General features: G+C 46.3%; 1 protein-coding gene across 1 annotated transcript in view; it reads left to right on the plus strand.

Annotated features, from left to right (window-relative positions):
- si:dkey-22o22.2 (neural-cadherin) overlaps positions 1-14772 on the plus strand; it is an 84393-nt gene that overhangs the window by 60607 nt on the left and 9014 nt on the right. The window contains exons 20-26 of the mRNA XM_065027196.1: positions 6476-6759; positions 8499-9128; positions 9233-10229; positions 10829-10922; positions 12890-13083; positions 13435-13670; positions 14462-14739. Coding sequence (XP_064883268.1) covers positions 6476-6759; positions 8499-9128; positions 9233-10229; positions 10829-10922; positions 12890-13083; positions 13435-13670; positions 14462-14739 — 2713 coding nt within the window. The remainder of the gene's footprint in view (positions 1-6475; positions 6760-8498; positions 9129-9232; positions 10230-10828; positions 10923-12889; positions 13084-13434; positions 13671-14461; positions 14740-14772) is intronic.

Genomic DNA, 14772 nt, shown 5'->3' on the forward strand with positions numbered 1-14772 from the left:
TCCCCCTGTCACTTCCCTCTCTGCTTATGAATTCCTGTCAATATCAAGTTGATTTTTCTGTTGATGCTTTGACAGGCTCCACAGAGATTAAGAAAAGTATAGGAGGTATATTTATGTAAAGTATTCTTTCTCTCTCCGTCTCTCCGTCTCTGACTCCCACTCTGTCACTCTCTCTATTCCTCTCATTTTCTGTCAGAGCTTGTTAGCAAATCTCTGTGGTGAATGTGGGAGGTATGGATGCGGCCCCCCGAGGTAGTCATTTGATGTTTGTCTCTTTGTTTCTGTTTGTCCCTCGTCTCTCCTCCTCTGAAAATTAATAAATAAGAAAAACAGTGTGCCGTCTTAATGACAACGGTAAATCCTTTGTGTGAGTAGATGTCGATCGTTGTTTTGGTGGAAATGACACCTTCCATGCTGCCGACACAGGTGTTGAAATGACATCTGATTTAATGGGCTGCTACATTACATTTAAAGAGTTAGCAAATGACTAAGGCGAGAAGTGGGGCCACCATTTTGAATTTAGGGTTTGTTTTTGTTTTTCCTTTCCAATGTTCAGTTGAATTAGCAACTGTCTTGGCTCTGCTTTTTATCCCTATTCAGGCGTCCCCAGCCTGATCCCTTGGCGGATTTGTAAAAGCATACAGCCCAAAAAGACACTGAAGCAGAATTAAGAAGTGCTAAGATAGCAAACTTACCGCAAACAACAACTATAATTCCCTCCCAAATGCTCCGGCTTATCCCACCACCGCTCTGTAGACTTTACCCCAATTCGCCGTCTCAACAATGTGTCCATCTGGTAATTAGGGAAAACGTCTCTCTCAACGGAGAGACAGGAGTGAGTGGAATAAACTGCCGTGGTGGCCATTTTGTCTCCCCCTGGCCTCCCACGCAGGTGTCCAAGCAGGGAGATGATCTGTATTAGCGGGGAGATTAGCTGTAAAACATGACACGATCCCTGGCTAAGCGCTAGCCTTGCTGAGCAGGCAGGTCTTGAGGGGGAGGTTTGAGCTCAGCCAATCCTGGCTATGCTTGTGGTGGTGTAAGTAGGGTTGATGTCTGCCTGTGTTGTCTAGTCTCTCGTCTCGTGGTGTCTCATCTCAGATCCTCTCGTCTCATTTCACATATTTCAGACCTGCTAATTTTGTGTGTCTCCTTTCCCTCCCTCTCTTTCAGCTCTCCTGGCTCATCTCTGGTCTTTCCTCTGCTTTCCTCTGCTTTCTCTCTCTCTCTCTCTCTCTCTCTCTCTCTACCTCATTATTCTGTCTATCCTTTTCATCCCCTCTGTTTTCTTTTTTTGTGCTACTGTCCCATTTTCCGGGGTCAGTCATAGTGTTGAGTGTGTCATTTCAGTGTCCCATGTTGGTGCTGGAGGTGACAGTGTTCCTATAGATCAGTGGTTGACTGTCACACTCCACAGCCCTGTGATACATACACACACAGCTTAGTGAAACAGTTCAGGTGAAATCACCTCAGTGTTCATTGACCAGTGAAGCTTGCCTGCCTGCTCTGATGTCCATCCACCCTGTCATCACATCATCACACCCTCACACATCAACACACACACACACACTGTCGTTGGTCCAGGTGTGCATGTGTGTGTGCTTCTGTAACAGGATTAGTGAACTCCAGTTTATATATGGTCCCCTACTCTCAGAGTCTCTCACCAACCTGTCAACATCCACAAACCATTTAGCATTATAATGATGACACACACACACAAAATATCCATACAACAATACACCTTTATTGTGCTAGTGGTGGTGTGACAAGACAATTCACATCTCATAACTCTCCCATTACAATCTTCAGCTGAGGTACTTCCATTGGTTTCTCTGTGACCTCTCTTTACCAGCCACCACTGTTCCACCATACGGTGGATGCTACTCCACAACAGAGATAGTCAAGTTGACAAACACATGGAGAGATCTGTTTCATATGAGAATATCCCCAGTGTATTTCATTTCAAAGCACGTCAAGGGCCTTTTTCCATGAAATCCCAATATTTTCCCATTACACTCCCAGTGGAACTTGGGGAATTGAATAATTAGGGAACAGATCCGTGGGGAATAGAAGGGCCCCTGTTAAACGCTCCCCCCAAAGCTGATTAGTTTCAGCGTCTTTTGTTGCAGACAGACATCCTTTTAGCATCGGGTTTCTATCCCCAAGTGGAAAATGTGCTGAATTAAGAACTTTTGGATGGGCTTTAACAAGATCAAGGTTTTTTTGCTGAGGTTGACATTGGAGTTGAGTTGAGCTGAAGGTTTGTCAGTAAACAGATATAGGTTGTCTAGCTTAATGGTAAGCAGATTGGGCTAGGGGATGGGGTCCAATACATGGTGTGGGGGGGGGATATGCTAGTGACCTTAATCAGAGTTTTGGGGCCTTCAGTGGAGCTCCTGCTTTGCTTAGGATGAAATCACTTAACCCTTGAGCCCCCCTCCACCCCCCTGATGTGCACAGTTGTCCCCCTCACCAGTCTTACTTAAGGGGGGGGGGTTAACCATATGGCCAGACCGATCATTAGGGAGGCGGCCGGAGGCAAAAGTACAGGAGCTACTCCCTGCCACCCAACACACACTCACACACTTACTCACTCACTCAACACACACACACCCTCTTGGCGAGTGTCACGGCAGATCGTGGTCAGAAGCTTTGACGGCCAGCGCACTTAAGCCCCCTCCACACACACACACTCCCGATAGGAGCATGACATGTCGTAATGAAGGCCCGACATGTCTCACACAGATGGTGTTTGTCTCCTAAAATCTCCTCCGTGCTGGTAAACAGGGCCCGAGCCAGATGCAGACAGACAGGGAGTGTGGGTATGTGTGTCTCTGTGAGAGAGAGAAAGAGAGAGAGACGGAGAGAGAGAAACAGTGTGTGTTTGTGTTTATGCGCATATGTCTGAGCGTGGGGGTCGGAAGCTGGTGCAGGAACTAGTACAATATGAAATGGAGATTGTTTATGGAATGAAATGTGTCATGTTTAGTGTAAGTCATCCAGCCTTGTGCACATCTGCATTCTTGACAGTCCTTTTCATACATCTCTACTCATCAGACTCACTACTGTAGAACCTCAACCACGTCCTTATTCAGCTCTTACATAGCTTTATAAGGACTAGTATGAAGGTCCCACTGTGGAGCTCCACAATGGAGCACCCAGCACTCTAACATGACAGACACCAGCAGTCAGGATTCAGATTCCTTTGATCCCATCTCATTATTCCCATTTCTCAGACCGGGAATGCCATCCCGACCTAGCCCTCTCCTCTCCGCTTCTGATGGGGTATCTGATTAGGGTTGACAGTGGTAGAGTGGATGAGGTTAGAAAGGAGGAATGAGAGAGTGAAGAGGAGAGGAGATAAGATAACAGGGGAGGATAAGAAGGATAAATGAGAAATGAGAAATGAGAAAGTTGTGTGCATGCATGTGTGAGAGTATTCACAAATATGTGCTGTACAAGTCAAAAGTTTGGACACACCTACTCATTCAATGATTTTTCTTTATTTTTTACTATTTTCTTCATAGTAAAATAATAGTGAAGATATCAAAACGATGATAATAACACATATGGAATTGTGTAGTAACCAAAAAAGTGTTAAGCAAATATATTTGAGATTCTTCAAAGTAGCCCCCCTTTGCCTTGATGACAGCTTTGCAGACTCTTGGCATTCTCTCAACCAGCTTCATGAGGTAGTCACCTGGAATGCATTTCAATTAACCTCTTGCCTCTACTTGGGACGCTTGCGTCCCAACTAGAGCTCTGGAAATGCAAATGCGCTACGCTAAATGCTAATAGTATTAGTTAAAACTCAAAAGTTCATTAAAATACACATGCAGGGTATCAAATTAAAGCTACACTCGTTGTGAATCCAGGCAACAAGTCAGATTTTTAAAATGCTTTTCGGCGACAGCATGAGAAGCTATTATCTGATAGCATGCACCAATACACTACTACACAAAAGCACAGCAGGGGACGTAAACAAAATAATTAGCATTTCAAACATACACAAACCGCACAATAAAATAGAAAACAGTCATTACCTTTCACCATCTTCTTTGTTGGCACTCCTAGATGTCCCATAAACACTATTGGGTCTTTATTTCGATTAAATCGGGCCATATAAAGCCAAGATATCGTTATATGTAGACTGTGTGATAAACGAAAAAAACAGCGATTTCACAACGTAACGTCATTTTTTAAAATTCAAAAAGTAGACGATAAACTTTCACAAAACACTTCGAAATACGTTTGTAATGCTACTTTAGGTATTAGTAAACGTTAATAAGCGATAAAAAATCATCCATAGGCGATGTCAAAATCATTAGCTGTCGTCTTGGAAAAAATTTCACGAGAGAGCTCTTCCGGAATGATCTGGGCGGAGACCGGAGGTAAGTGGTGCCCCTGTTTCGGTTCAACCAAGAATCAAAGAGGATTCAATTCACAAGACTCTAGACAACATGGGGATGCTGTGGGAGTTGAATGCTCGGTCTTATCTAATTCGGCTCACTGTTAACAATTGCTGGAAGTGGCGCAAGGATATTTATTTCCATTTTCTGTGATCAGGTTTTCCTGCGCTTTCCAATGTAACGCACGTTATGTAATAGCCACAGTCGTGATTTAACCAGTTTTAAAAACGTCCGGGGGTTTCCTATCCACACATTCTAACCATATGAACGTACTATATTCCTGGCATGAGTAGCAGGGCGCTGAAATGTTGCGCGATTTTTAACAAAATGTTCAAAAAAGTAGAGGGTAGGAGCAACTAGTTAACAGGTGTGCCTTGTTAAAAGTTATTTTGTGGACTTTATTTCTTTCTTAAAGCATTTGAGCCAATCATTTGTGTTGTGACAAGGTAGGGGTGGTATACAGAAGATAGCCCTAATTGGTAAAAGACCAAGTCCAGCTCAAATAAGCAAAGAGAAATGACAGTCCATCATTACTTTAAGACAGGAAGGTCAGTCAATCCGGAAAATTTCAAGAACTTTGAAAGTTTCTTCAAGTGCAGTCACAAACACCATCAAGCGCGATGATGAAACTGTCTCTCATGAGGACCGCCACAGGAAAGGAAGATCCAGAGTTACCTCTGCTACAGAGGATACGTTCATTAGAATAACTGCACCTCAGATTGCAGCCCAAATAAATGCTTCACAGAGTTCAAGTAACAGACACATCTCAACATCAACTGTTCAGAGGAGACTGCGTGAATCAGGCTTTCATGCTTGCAAAGAATTGCTGCAAAGAAACAACTACTAAAGAAGAAGAGACTTGCTTGGGCCCAGAAACACGAGCAATGGACATTAAACCGGTTGAAATCTGTCCTTTGGTCTGACGTAGTGTAGGTGTACTGATGATCTCCGCACGTGTGGTTCCCACCGTGAAGCATGGAGAAGGAGGGGTGATGGTGTGGGGGTGATTTGCTGGTGACACTGTCTGTGATTTATTTACAATTCAAAGCACTCTTAAACATCATGGTTACCACAGCATTCTACAGTGATACACCATCTCATCTGGTTTGCAGATAGTGGGTTAGTGGGACTATCACTTGTTTTTCAGCAGGTCAATGACACAACACACCTCCAGGCTGTGTAAGGGCTATTTGACCAAGAAGGAGAGTGATGGAGTGCTGCATCAGATGAGCTGGCCTCCACAATCACACGACCTCAACCCAATTGAGATGGTTTGGGATGAGTTGAACCGCAGAGTGAAGTATATACAGCCAACAAGTGCTCAGCATATGTGGGAACTCCTTCAAGGAGAAAAAGCATTCCAGGTAAAGCTGGTTGAGAGAATGCCAAGAGTGTGCAAAGCTGTAATCAAGAAGAATCTAAAATCTAAAATATATTTTGATTTTTTTAACACTTTTTTTGGTTACTACATGATTCCATATTTGTTATTTCATAGTTTTGATGTCTTCACTATTATTCTACAATGTAGAAAAAAGTACAAATAAAGAAAAACACTTGAATGAGTAGGTAGTCCAAACTTTTGACTGGTACTCTATGTACATTTGTTGGGTGCACCTGTGTATTTTTAACTGAACACACTGAGGACATGAAGGGGGGAGGAGAACCGGTGGTGCCTGAGACAAAGTTGAGGTGGGGGTGGGTGAGACCAGCCCTCACTGCCTTCTGTATTCTGTCTAATGAGGCCCACTGTGAGAGAAACTGATGTTTTCCTCAGAAATATTTGATAGCCGGATGGCACTGTGTGACTCAGAGAGGGTATTGTGGGGGTTGTTCTTTTGTGTTGAGGGCTGTTGGAAGTGTGAGGTAGTCTTTTTGTTTTTGTGCGGCACGTGTTTGTACATGTGCAGATTGTCAGCCTGTAGGCTTGTGTGTGAGAGTGAGCACACACATACACAGCATACTGCCTGTAACTATGTCCTCCTTTCTCCTCCTTTAACATGGACTACTAGTTCTACCTTGTCTAACCAATAAAAGCAACCTTGAAACAGCCATATTTCCTTGTCCAGGTGCCAACGCCAAGCTCCGCTACCAGATCACCTCTGGCAACACCATGGGCACCTTTGACGTGGAGCCAGAGGTGGGCACCATCTTTGTGGCCCAGCATTTAGACTACGAGATGGAGCAACGCTACGAGCTGAGACTGGTGGCCTCCGACGGGAAATGGGAGAATGAGAGCCTAGTGGTGGTCCAGGTGGTGAACCGCAACGATGAGGCGCCCGTCTTCGGCCAGACAGAGTACCATGCCGCTGTCACAGAGGAGCTGACCGAGCTGCCCGTCTTCGTGCTGGAGGTCAGATGTCATACATACTATAGGCCATGGTTCCCCAACTGGCGGCGCATGGGCCGAATTTGGTCCACAGGTGGTTTTATTTGGTTCCCCAGGTTTTCTGAGCAAAACTATTTTTTTATACTTTATTTTCAACACCAGGAAATCAGCTCCAAGTGATTTTAACTTTGGAACTCTGTTCGCAAGTATTCCGACACATATTAGAGATACACCCGTATACAAATGTAAGCAAGGTTTGAAATTATTATGTTTTAGTCAAAAAGTGTATCTGTTTGGGCTTCTTCGGTCAATTTTCGGTCTAAAAACGATTTGTAATTATGTACCGGCCCCCGACCATCCACTCAAGAAGAAAATCGTCCCGCGACTGAATCTAGTTGATGATCCCTGCTCTAGTCCCTACGTACTGGTTTGCCTCTTATAACAGCCACATAAACCGTGCATTACACCATTAGGTTGTTTCATTAACTTACAGAGCCTCCTGTCTTTAGCTGGAGGTCAGAGGCCATTCATACATTGTAACAACGACAATAGCAGGGTATGACAACTGATATTTGAAAGCCTTTTATGATAAAGCTAAACTTGCTGTGAGGAAGTTCTGTTTTATACATGAAGTATTAAAACATTTAATAGAATGGAAGTGAATGCAGTGACATTGTCCACCCATTGATGGAAATGTGGCTTTGGCTTCACCTCTCAAGTAGCATAATATATACGGTAACTCATCGCACATGTGGACATTATGTGAAATCAAATAGGCTCCAATGTTATACTCCTATCCTAAAGTGTTGATACCTAATACTACTCAACATGAGCACCCACAGTTTACCCACGATAAATAGTTGTGGAGCCTCCTACTTTTTCTTAGGCTTTCATTGTGTACCCAGCCTAGTTTCGTCACACCTATTCCCAGTAAAACTGTTTGTGCATGTCGCCAAGGTAAATCAGATTAAAAAGGAGTACGATTCTTGAGGGCATGGAAGTAATCCTAGAGAGAGAGGCATGTGTCACAGTATTCAACCCAGGGCTGCTTTCCTGGTGGTGGAATTGATTTGATGTGCACTCAGTTCCCCTCTAATGCACTTAATAGTTTCCAGTGTGTGGCAGGCAGCCATCCTCTCCCCGAAGTTCCTTCGCTCTGTATATGAATACAATCCTGCAGAAAGAAAAAAGATTGGAAATCCAATTTGAAATGAGTATTTACCTGGCCTTCGCTGTCGTACGCCGCACAGTGTCTCGATATTGTCTTCTCATTGCATTGTCAGGAAATGGAGAGAAAAAAATGTAAACTTCAAAGGCTTTTGTAAACAAACCCTCCGGTGAGAGGGGAAGAGAGAAATAAAGAAAGTGTATTTCTTCTTTTGCTGGCATCTATTAACTTTTAATTGCATTGTGCGTTCTGGTGATAGATGTGGGGGGGAAGTGTCTGAGCTTGTCCTTCACACAGAGATAACATGAAGGCAGGCTAATTATCCATAGAGGAAAACCAGAAAAATGGTCTTATTTTTGTTGCAAGGCAACAGACTGTATATTGGCTACTGCAAATCAATTCTCTTTTCATGTCTTATTTTTGGGGCCAGATGGAATCTGAAGAGGCAGAATATCCGTACCGTAAATGAACAGAAATGGTTAAATCAAATTATATTTTCATATTTTATTGAATTGAAAAGAAAAGAAAAATTCTAAGCAGATTCTATCCGGCCCTACTGTCTAATGCTAGGTTTTTGGGGGTTTCCTGTTTGTAGGTTTCAGCCACCGACCCAGACCAGGAGGCAGACCAGAGCGCCCTGCGCTACTCACTCCACGGCCAGGGAGCTGGCAGTGAGTTCACCATCGATGAGTGTACGGGCCGCATCTACGCCCAACGCCGTCTGGACCGTGAGGAGCGCCCGGCTTGGCGTTTCCTGGTTCTGGCCACCGATGAGGGAGGGGCGGGACTCACTGGCTTTGCTGACGTCCTTTTGGAAGTTCATGACATCAACGACAACGCACCAGTCTTCCCATGCCAGGCGCCGGACGCTTCAGGCTGCTTTGTTGGCCACGTACCTGAGAACTCTCCCGCCGACACCTCAGTGATGGAGATAAGGGCCACGGATTTAGATGACCCCAAGGCCGGGAAGAACGCCATACTGACCTACCGCATCGTACAAAACGTTCGCAACGAGATCAACCTCAATCTGTTCTCCATCAACCCTTCAACTGGAACCATCAGTACAGTTCTACGGTCTCTGGACCGTGAGGCGGAGGACCGCTATCTGGTTGTGGTTGAGGCCAGGGATGGTGGGGGCTTGTCCGGGACTGGAACGGCTACTATCATGGTATCAGATGTGAATGATCATCCACCAGTCTTCACCCAGAGGGTCTACAATGCCCAGGTTTGTTCACCTGCTCACCTGTTCACCCCAACACTGTTGCACTGTAATATGTTTGAGTATTTTGTTATCAATATTTTAATGTAATTTGTTATCAATATTAATAGGTGGCGGAGGACCTAGAGGTGAACAGCGAGGTTCTGGCGGTTTCCGCCAGCGATGGCGACCAGGGTGAGAACGCAGTGGTCACTTTCAGCATCGTCGGAGGCGACGAGGACAGGAAGTTCTTTGTGGAGACGGACAAGGCGAACCGGCGTGGTGTGGTGCGGCTGAAGAAGAAGATGGACTTTGAAAAGCCCCACGAGAGAACGTTCAACTTGACTGTGAAGGCAGAAGACGCAGACTTCTTCAGCCTGGCATACTGCCTGGTTCAGGTGGAGGATTCCAACGACCACGCACCCGTCTTCTTCCCACAGTTCTATGAGGCTCCTGCCATGTCTGAGGACGTGTCTGTTGGCACCATTGTGGCTCAAGTCACCGCTGCCGATCTGGACTCAGGACTAAATGGCCGCTTCTCCTACAGCATTGCCAAAGAGTCTGACCCCTACGGGCAGTTCCTGGTGGACCAGTCAGGCTGGGTGGTAGTGGCTGACTCTCTGGACCGGGAAATGGTATCCCAGCTCAGACTCATGGTCCTGGCCACCGACACGGGCATCCCGCCACTCACCGGCACCGCCATCGTTATGGTTACCGTACTGGACGTCAATGACAACGGGCCAGAGTTTGAGGTGCCCTACAAGCCCATTGTGTGGGAAAACATGGCTGCCCCCCAGGCGGTGAGAATAAACGATACATCCCTGCTTCTCCACGCAGCCGACCGCGACTCCTCACCCAATGGTGGACCGTTTTCCATCCGTCTCCTGATGTTAACCTCCGATGCTACCAGCTTCAACCTGACTGACCTACGCAACGGTAGCGCTGCACTGACTACCCTGCGAACCTTTGACCGTGAACGCCAGAAGGAGTACCGTCTTCCCATTCTCATGATTGACAGCGGGTCTCCCCCAATGAGCTCAACCAGCACATTGACCGTTGTCATCGGCGACAGGAATGACCACCCCCACTCTCCGGGCCACACCGACTTCTTCGTGTACAGCTACCATGGTATGTTTCTCCAGTGGTCTGCTGATGTTGTTACAACACTACTTGTCACAGTTGAATGCTTACGGACTCTTGAAGCCCAACATCACTTATTTAGTATTTCAGGCCATCTGTCAGCTTGCTGTTACTGCTGGAAAAACTCTGCTTTTCTGTCATGTATTTTTAGTAGATGCTCTGTATGGGTTTTGCCAGATGAAAGTACATTAACCTTCTAATAAGAATTCATCATGTATCTCCAAACATGCCATGAAGCAAACAATTTACTTAAGCTTAAGTCCCAGGTTTGATAGGCATATAAACAGGAGCCATTACATGTTTTATTTTATTTCACGCCTAAGGGGATTACAGCACTCCATTTAGCTTTTTGGAGGGAAAACGGGAGCTAACATGCTAATGTGTGCACTTCCCCTGCTGTGTCTTCAGAACCGTGTCCATATGTGCCAACGAGGCGACGCTCTCCAACTTATCTTCCCTCCTCCGCCCCTCTTCCTCCCCTCCTCCGCTTCTCCCTTTCTTTCTTTTTCTCCCTCACTCTGAGAGCTTTAGGTGTACCACAGGGTGGTGTTGTCTTCCCGCACCTAATTCTGAGTTTTCCCCCGTAGGTGTTCTCCCCACAACAGTGCTTGGACAGGTTCAATCCCCTGACCTTGACGACTGGAGCGAAAAGGTTTACAGATTCCAAGGCAAACCCCCCAGGTACTTTGATCTCCTCACTAAAGTTGGAATGAAGCCCGGCCACTTAAGAGAGAGGAAAAGAGAATAAGACAAAAGAGTGTACAATAAGAGGCGAGGAAAGTGTGGGATTGAAAGAGAGAGAGAGAGAGACAGAATGTAAAAGGAGAGAAAGAGAATGTTTAGGGGAAGGAGAAACAGGCCGTTTAAGAGAATACAGAGAATGTAGAAATAGAAGAAGAAGAAGAGAGAGCGGGAAAGCGAGAGGGAAAGGGAGAGGGAAAGATGAATTGTCAGGAGCACCATTATTAATACTTCATAAAGAATTGTATTGAAAATTCCCAGTGAAGCGAGGCACGGCGCTCTGGTTTTGTTTGATAGGTGCGCAATGTTTGGTGTGCACTGAAAAGAAGCTGATTACACTGCTGGCACCTCTCCCTCTAATGAGACACCTGTAATAGTAAGCACACGAAAAGATGACAAGCAACAACAGAGAGAGAAAGTGAGCAAGAAAGAGCCATTACCATGTTGAATCCCCAGTCAGCAGATCCCAATGCGTCTCGAAGGACCAAACTATATGGATCATTTCATTATACCTACCAGCCATCCGTGTAGATGATGATTTGAAGCCTATTTGTTTTCTGTCTCCAAAGTGCTGTGTTGCATGTTTGCCCCGGCTAGCTCTGCAAACAGGGATTCATTAATGTATTACATTAACATGATGTCCCGGGGAGGGATGACATAACACACATCTCCCCACAGCTCAGCACCTCTTCGATTGGGCCAGCCGGTTTAATTTTCTTATGGCTCAGATAATTACCTCATTTGGCCTGACTTCTGAAGGTCACGGGCCATGCATAACCAGCTTTTACTCTTATGTAAGAGAGAGCCATGGCACCTTTTCAAATCTCTTTTGATCGCGGGCCAGTGTGTGAGGGTACTTACCTTGGTGTGCCATCAAACGATGTGATGCTAAAACAATAACGTGGTCATGTGGTAAAGCTAGGTGTATCTGCAAACATTTGTTTGTTGCTCCAGTTGTACAAAGGCTCTATAGAACAGAACTTACATACTGTACTGCTTCTTTCTGTACTGCCCCCCCCCCCTCCCATTTTCAGTAGAGACGGAAGCTTAAAAAACAGAGACATTTTGAAAGACATCAGATGAACTCCTTGGCATTGACCTCTAACTTGAGAGGTGTGGAGCGAGTGAGGTAGATGGAGATAGTCACAGCAGAACCATCATCATTCCCTTGTCATGATCTGAGCCAGTGATAAGGACCAGAGTGGACAGGGGCCAAGTAAATAGAGGGATGATAGATGGAAGGGGAGAGAAGATATGAGTAGATAGCTGGGAAGGAGAAGAGTCACTGTAATAGAGGGAACAATGACATGTGAGTAAGAAAAGTTAGAGAAGTGAGCAGTAGACTTTTGGAGCAGGATAGGATAGAAAGTTCTGCAGTATTAACATGGGGCTTAGGTAGGGCTGGTGGGGTTAGTGTAGTGAGAATGTGTCTATGGTGTGTAGACAGAGAGACGTAGAAGGAACCCAAGAGGCTGTGGGAGCAGGTTCAGGGGGAATAGGTTTTTGATAGAGTGAACACTGAACTGGGTATTCAGGGAATAGGGTAATAGAGTTAACAGGGGGCTAGGTGGGAGGAGGGAGGGGTGTTGGTAGAGTGCAGGATAGGTGGGGTAGAGGGGGTTGCATTGATACTGATAGTGAAGCCATCTATAATGCATGTGGCTGTCTCCCTGGACAGTTCAGTGTTTTAATGTGAGATGGTGAGCATGGAGGGAGGCCAGGGATAGTCCTGCATGGATGAACACCGGGGGGACTTACTGCTGATCTCTCTTACTCTCTGTTCTCACCCCCCCCCTCTCTTTTACTTCTATGCCCACTACCCCCCTTTTCTCTCGATCTTCTTCCATTTCTCTCTCCCTCTATCTTGCTCTCTCCCTCCATCTCCTCCTCCCTCCTCCCTCTCTCAGCGGGTTGTTCAGTCTGAACCACAACTCAGGCCAGTTGATTATCAGAGAGGGGGCCCCTGTGCCGGTGGGTTCCTATAGCCTCGAGGTGCGTGTCTCCGACAAGACCTGGCCCGACGTGACCTCCACTGCGGAGGTCGTTGTCATGGAGCTGGACGAGGAGGCGGTCCAGAACGCTGGCTCTTTGCGCCTGTCCAGTGAGTTTTGCCACCTAGTGTATCAGCCAATATCGTCACTTTTCACGGTCACTGACCACAGACCATAAGGAGCTAATGCTGTCATAATGTTTCCATGTGTGATGACATACATGCTTGAGTGCTGTGTGGCAGGCTTTCTTGTATCTAATAGTTCCCTATGGTCGTGGTTCACATCACCCCCAGGCCCCAGCTGAGCATTTACAAACATCTGACTGATCTGTACAATCGTTACCTGTAGAACAGTGGGCCGGGGAGTGCTTTGCAAGGGGCATTCCACTTTGTAGTGTGTTGAACTACAAAATGATGAACTGAGTGTACTGACCATTCAACCCCACCATCCTGTTGCTTCAGACATCACAGTGGAACAGTTCTTCAGTAGTGCACCGGGTCAGGAGAGTTCTTTCTCCCGCCTGGGTCGTCTCCTCTCCGAGCTTCTCCAGACCGACCGGGACAACGTCCACATCTTCTCTGTCGCCAATGGCAACCGCCAGGGTGAGCGCGAGGTCAACGTGTGGTTCGCCGCCCACGGCTCGCCGTACTACAAGGCCGAGAAACTCCATGGCAATGTGATGGCGCATAAAGCTAAGGTGAAGATGGGATACACACTAAGTGTCTCATATGAGAGTCTGAATACGCATAAAGCTAAGGTGAATATGGGATACACACTAAGTGTCTCATATAAGAGTCTGAATACGCATAAAGCTTCACACTAGACAACGTTACAATCATTCACACTATCTCACACACAGTGATGCACTACCAAAAATTAAACTCATATTTCAAACCTCACACACACTTAAACACACACACACACACACACACACACTCACACTGACACCATGCTCAACAACATACATATTTCTCACACACACTTAATCACATACACACAGCGGCACACTACTCAAGTGTGTGTACATTTTTCATGTCCATTTAAGGCATGAGATAGCAGCTGGTGACCCAAGCTTGTGCCGGGGGAACAGAAAGGGAGAGAGGGATGGAGGGATGGAGAGAAAAAGAGGGATGACAGGAGAGAAAAAGAGGGATGACAGGAGAGAACGTCTGAGTCTTTATAAAGTCCTCTCTCGTCCATAAATCCTAAGCTGTTTTGTAGTGGGTGTTGCACTGCCCAGAAGCAGTTGTTTATACACTGACTGTGTGTCACTGACAGTTTTACTGCTGCCAGTTAAGCCTGGGTGGAGCTGGTGAGTTGCTTTTAAGCCATTGGAGTCAGATTGAGTCAGAACAAATTCATCCAGAGACATCACCTGGCTGTAAATGAAGACTATGAAAGACTGATATGAAGACTGATTCAAACCAATTTGATTTCACTGACAGGCAGTAGACTGACGCTCTCTTTCTCTCCCCCCTCCTCTCTCAGTTGGAAGCAGCGCTGGGTGTGTCTATCTCCCAGGTGGGTATAGACGAGTGTCCCTACACAGACTGCAGTCAGTCGGGCGGCTGCAGCAGCGACGTCACCTTCAGCCTCACCCCCACCGCCCTCAGCTCCGGGAACACCTCCCTGGTGTCTGTCTCCGCCTCCTCTGAGGCACGCTGCGGCTGCAGTGCCAGAGAGAGCCTGCACCAGGCCTGCTCCTCTTACCCCCGCAACCCCTGCCTCAACGGAGGCACCTGTCAGGACAGCGAGCTGGGATACAGGTATGACAGCCGAAGACAGTTGGAGCCAAGAGC

Source organism: Oncorhynchus nerka, linkage group LG14 (genome assembly GCF_034236695.1).
Source record: "Oncorhynchus nerka isolate Pitt River linkage group LG14, Oner_Uvic_2.0, whole genome shotgun sequence".
NCBI lineage: Eukaryota > Metazoa > Chordata > Actinopteri > Salmoniformes > Salmonidae > Oncorhynchus > Oncorhynchus nerka.